At 46.6% G+C, this 5,181-nt stretch overlaps 1 protein-coding gene across 1 annotated transcript in view; it reads right to left on the bottom strand.

Moving 5' to 3' along the window:
* The window catches only part of LOC109534743 (dolichyl-diphosphooligosaccharide--protein glycosyltransferase subunit STT3A), a gene marked incomplete in the record, with an annotated part of 3,345 nt that extends 313 nt beyond the window's left edge, over positions 1-3,032 (bottom strand). Inside the window, 12 exon segments of the mRNA XM_019900515.2 lie at positions 1-173; positions 249-434; positions 486-771; positions 826-1,011; positions 1,073-1,186; positions 1,248-1,436; positions 1,487-1,699; positions 1,756-1,947; positions 1,997-2,200; positions 2,254-2,434; positions 2,485-2,626; positions 2,702-3,032. Of these exon segments, the coding sequence (XP_019756074.1) occupies positions 55-173; positions 249-434; positions 486-771; positions 826-1,011; positions 1,073-1,186; positions 1,248-1,436; positions 1,487-1,699; positions 1,756-1,947; positions 1,997-2,200; positions 2,254-2,434; positions 2,485-2,626; positions 2,702-2,789 (2,100 nt within the window).
* Positions 3,033-5,181: the final 2,149 nt, after the last annotated feature.

Raw genomic sequence — 5,181 nt, 5'->3', positions numbered from 1 at the left:
TTAACATCCTCCTGAGACTTATCCCCTCCTTAAGCAACTGGGAAAGGTAGGGTTTTACAGCGACCCCCGATTGGGCAGGTCCTTCACCTTGTAGATGCGAACCAGCCAATGCTCGGTCGTGTAGGCCTCTTCCAACACATCCAGCTCGAAGTCTTTGTTGCCGATTTCCGCACCTAAGCACGCATTTTAGCCATCAGAACTCCCAAACTACTTTCAAAGATAAACGCTGCAATGAGAAATCTACTTGCCTCTAACTCGGTCCCAGCCGGGCGGCTTGCCGCCCTCAGTGTGCACCTTGCCAAAGCGATAGTAGCACATCTTGTACATGAGGCAATTGAGGAGGGCTGGCGCGCCTTCTTTGTCCACTCGGAACTCGCCAGTAGGCGAGTAGTAGTCCGACTCGTGGATGTGCTTTCCCTTCTCCGTGCTTCCTCCTGCAAGACGATGCTTATGACTCACTCACTCCCTCACCGTTGGCTGCTTACCAATGCGCACCATCCACAGAAACTTGTTGATGTCGTCCGAGGAGTAGCCGGTAAGTCCGCCAAAGATCACTAGCACATAGTCCACGTCGAGCTCGCGCATGATTTCCAGCGCCTTTTCTTCGCCACTGGCCATCGCTTGTCCCACCCGACTGATGTGCGTGTTGTTCCACGTGTTGTTATCAACCAGCACGGTCCGGTTGGCCATTGCAGTTATCTGGTAGCCGTAGTCCCACCAAGACATGATGCGAGCATCCTCTGGCGTGTTGCTCTTCAACCAGCCGTAGGCCTGCGCAACCCGAAAATATCACCATGTTGGGCGCTCTCCACATCCTCCAATTACCTCTCTAAAGTCGTCGAAGATGATCCGAGAGCCGTCATGGGCGCGGGCGCTCAAAACAATGGAAGGAGAGCTGTAGGCTTCGCTTGTCACCCAAGTGCAGTGCATTGTGTAGACGCTGAGGATGGCAATGGAAAGGGCGGCAAAAGCTGCTCCTCCCGCGTTCTTGGTCTCGCTCTGATTGGCGCCCTGAAACCGGCAACAGTGAAAATGGGCGCAAATTTCACAACCCCTCCGCCTTGATTTGTACCTTTTGACGCCTCTGGGTGGTGGGCGCTGGGTTGAAGAATCTCCCTAAAAGGCGGCTGAGACCGGCTCCCGATAGGGCGCACGCCGCTGGCGCCAGCACCAGCATCAGACGCACCTGAAGTCCCACGATCAAAATCAGCCGTCCATTCCTCAAAAGGAAAACAACGAAAACTTACCATCACTCCGGCAAAGTAGACAGCAGTCGCCCCATACAGAGCAAGGAAGAACTTGGAGTCACTGGGGTCCTTAAAGCAGAGATAGAGACCGGCAGGCAGCAGCATGGTAAGTACGTGCAGGTCGAAGAAAAACGAAGACCACGCAGTGGGCTGATGCTCGGAAACCGAGGCGATGATGGGAATGTGGTTCTGAAAGCACCTAAAATTAGCCCCCTGGCTGCAATTTGCCTAGCATTCACCTTGGCGTAGGAGGGATCCAGAAGGGCGTAGAAACGCCCCGTCCAAGGGGCCACTTTCCCGCTGAACGACAACAGGATCAACCCCAAGGCGAATAAAGCGCCCAAAGTACTAAGGGCGAACGTCCACAGCGCCCGAAAATCCGCAGGACTCAGCTTGCTCTTCAAGTAGTCCACAAAAGCCAGTATTTGGCAGAGCCCAAACACTCCCAGCGCCTAAATCAATTAGCTCTTACCACTGATCCTTCGGACCTTCCGGGAATTTGTCTTACCAGCATGTGTTCAGAGCTCTGCACTGGCTGGAAACCCACAAAGGCCACCTGCATGGACAGAATGGTCCCCACACAGTACAAAGTGCTGTATGCGACGTAGATTCGATGGGAAAACCGGCCAGTCACTATCAGGGTGAGCACATGAAGCGGAATCAGGTTGATTAGAAACACGTAGCCGCCCCAGGAGGACACCTATGGAGCAGTAGCAGATTCAAATGCGCAAAAAACACCCGCTTTTTACCATGTAGAAGTAAGCTAGAGCTGTCAAGGTGCCCCATCTCACTGTGCCGGTCTTCACAGCCTTGATCCAGGTGTAGTAAGTGAGCAGCATGCAGAAAATCGCTATGCCCTCATTATCATAGCTGCCGGCCACTGAGCGGCTGATGTAACCGGGAACTATTGCCACAAAGGCTGCGGCCATCAGGCCGGCTCCTTTATCAAAAATCTACCAAAGAAAAATGTAATTAAACCCGATTTTTATGGCTTGCAAGCAAGCACCTCTTTAGTGAGCATGTAGGTGATCAGGGTGGTGAACGAGGAGAACAGGGGCGCCAAAAAAACGCACACATTCCTGATGTCTATGTCGATGTGCAGGAACTGCGCCACTCTGAACAGGAACACCGAAGTTAACATCAGGCCTGGATAAATAGTCCCACCGATAATTCTCCCCAAGGGGTACCTGTAAAGCGCTGAATGAGCCTCAACTTTGACCTAAACCCGCCCATTTACCAAGCCCTATCATCGAACCAGTTGTGGAAGTCATAGAACCCGTTCTCTGACAAATACTTCGTGGTTCTATAGTTGAAATACGGATCAAATTCGTGAATCACTGATTCGAAGCGGAGCACTGAAAATAGTCTGGTAGCGAACGCTGAAATAAACCGCTTGTTAGAAACACTTTAAGAAGCTTATAAAAGCCGAGCTTTCAGATCTGGCAGCGACTTACACAGCACAGCAGCCAGGGATAGAATGGAAATGGTCAGCAGAGTTTCCTGCTTCTTGCCCTGGGCCCCTTTTTTGTCCAATAGCCACATTCTAACGCCCCCACACACACAGAGAGGTTAAATTGCAAGTTGCGAGTAAATAATAGCCGATAGGAAACGGTTTCTTGTGGAAATTCGCGCTTTGGTTTGCGGGATTTTAGATTATCATGCCAATGGGCTCTAGAGTGTGCCAAAATTAGAAAAAAAACATAATTTTCTTATCGACGTAGACAAAATCGACCGGCTAAACATCAACTGACAGTTTGTTTGATAACAGTTTGACTTTTAGTCGCAATGCAAGGGCGGCGTTGTCTGATGTACTGTTGGCCTGGTTTTGGGCAGTGTTGCATCTTTAAGGCGTGGCCTTAAACAAAATATTTATTTTCTTTATTCTGCATTTATTTATTCAAATTTTGAATTTCGGCCGTTCAGAACGCTTAGTGAAAAAAATTCTAGCTCTGTTTCTAAGGAAGTCAACTAGGAACGGTGCCTAAATAGAGACCATTTAATTAAAAAATTCACAGTTAACTAATCCCACGCATGAAGTATTCGGGCGTCCCATCGAAATGAAGCAATAAACCGATCATAATCGCTAATGATAAGAATTCCTTTCACCTCATATCACTGTAATCGTGATAGGGGGATGATTTAGGGCGGCAATTACAAAATGAATCAGCTAATGATTGCAAGGGCACGGCCGCAAGGGCGTTAATCTGATTTAAAAAAAAGGGGCCTCACCGCGTGCTCCGACGTTTCAAAATGCACCTTTTCAAGCGTCTTTGGACTATGCGGAGCCTGCCAAAGGGGCGTCGCACCTGCAGCCGCGACGAAGACAAACGGCCTGGAAAAATCAGCATATTTAAATAATTCAGCGGCAGTTTTGCTATTATGGGAATCGGCCTGACAGAGCATAAGTTTCAGTCGAGACGAAACGCAATATAAAGATTGTGAAACATGGCTGGGCAATTTTTTCTTGTCGCGTGCGTTCAAAAGAACCAGATGGAGCAAATGCGCTGCCTATCGACTGTCCGCCGATTTTTCATCCCGAAATGGAAGTCGGGACAAAGATGAGGCACTGATGTTCCTTGTTGCGCTGGTGGGAACATCAATTCTGGCGCAATGAGGAGATATTTGCAAAAAACTGCGTGAGAAATTGGGCAACAGTGTAATAGAAATGGCGGCTGATTTTGCATCACTCTGTGTATATGTGTGTGTGTGCCACAGGCGACTAGATAAGGCCTGCCCATATATATCCGATAATTAGGTGATATATCGGTCGTGACAGAGGAGAGGCCCGACCTAACCCTTCTGATCTCCCTACGGTGTCATACCGTTGACATGAAATATTGCCGTGTAATTTGTCGTCTCCACGTTAGATTTATTAATTACTACGTGTTTGGGTAATGATACCCCGCTAGCGTTCAGGATTTGGAGATTTTCTGCGGGAAAACTCCATAATTTTCCCGTTTTGCTGATAATTGCACAGTCGGTTTTTTTATACCTACACAGGGCGCGTCACTCTCAAAGGATCCTCCTCCAGGACAGGACAGTGTCGTAGACTTCGGGATTTATCGCGATTTTTTTATGTTAACTTTTAGATCACCGAATAAAATAGAAAAGTGCCAACACGGTTTCAAAGCCCATTGATTTATGCGCAAAGATCCTCTTTTTCCTTGACACTTTTGGAAGGTTTATCTCCACAGATAAATTTTAAATTTAATTAATTAATCACAGAGAATAATAATTAAAATTTATCCAATTAACCTTTTTCACAACTGCTATAGTTTATCATGTCATCGACTGGTCATCGAAAAAAGTCACCCTGTATAACCCTTAAAGAGTGGAAATTACAAATAAATGTTTCCAGTCAAAAATTAAAAAGGGCCACTTTCTTCGGTAACAAAGTCCATAAAACCCTTTAAAGGTGTTTTCATAATTAAATCGTCAAACACTCACCAAAATCTTAAAAGCTCAAAAGTCCGGTTCTGTTGGCTAGTTGGTGCTGATGTTTAAGATGACAGCAAACGTCACAACAAAGAAAACTTAATTTTTCCGCAACCGGCACTTTTCCGGGTGGCAAAATGCGACAAAACTATACAAGGAAATTCGCCTTTTCAGAAAATCCACATCAAAAATGAAAAAATCCGCGCAAGTTTCGAATTTTAGCCGGCGCTGATTGCGCACAACCATTCAAATCCGCCATTAAAAAATTGACTAATGCCACTAAACGACAGGGGCGAATCAGGTTTATTTAAATTTACGTTACTATAAAATATAGAATGATGATATTTCTGTCTAGAATGATGTACAAATGAGCGTTTTTGCTCATTTTTCCTCCGAGATATGAGCAAAAACGGAAAACATGGAATTTTGGCATAATCTTGCACCTAAGTGTCTGATATTCAAATTTCGCTTTCTGGGTCAAAACTACTGGAATTTCCTC

The sequence above is a fragment of the Dendroctonus ponderosae genome, unplaced genomic scaffold, assembly GCF_020466585.1.
Source record: "Dendroctonus ponderosae isolate FM_Combo_2020 unplaced genomic scaffold, Dpon_F_20191213v2 Dpon_F_20191213_11, whole genome shotgun sequence".
NCBI classification, from domain to species: Eukaryota; Metazoa; Arthropoda; class Insecta; order Coleoptera; family Curculionidae; genus Dendroctonus; species Dendroctonus ponderosae.
This window is presented reverse-complemented; position numbering and strand designations above follow the sequence as displayed.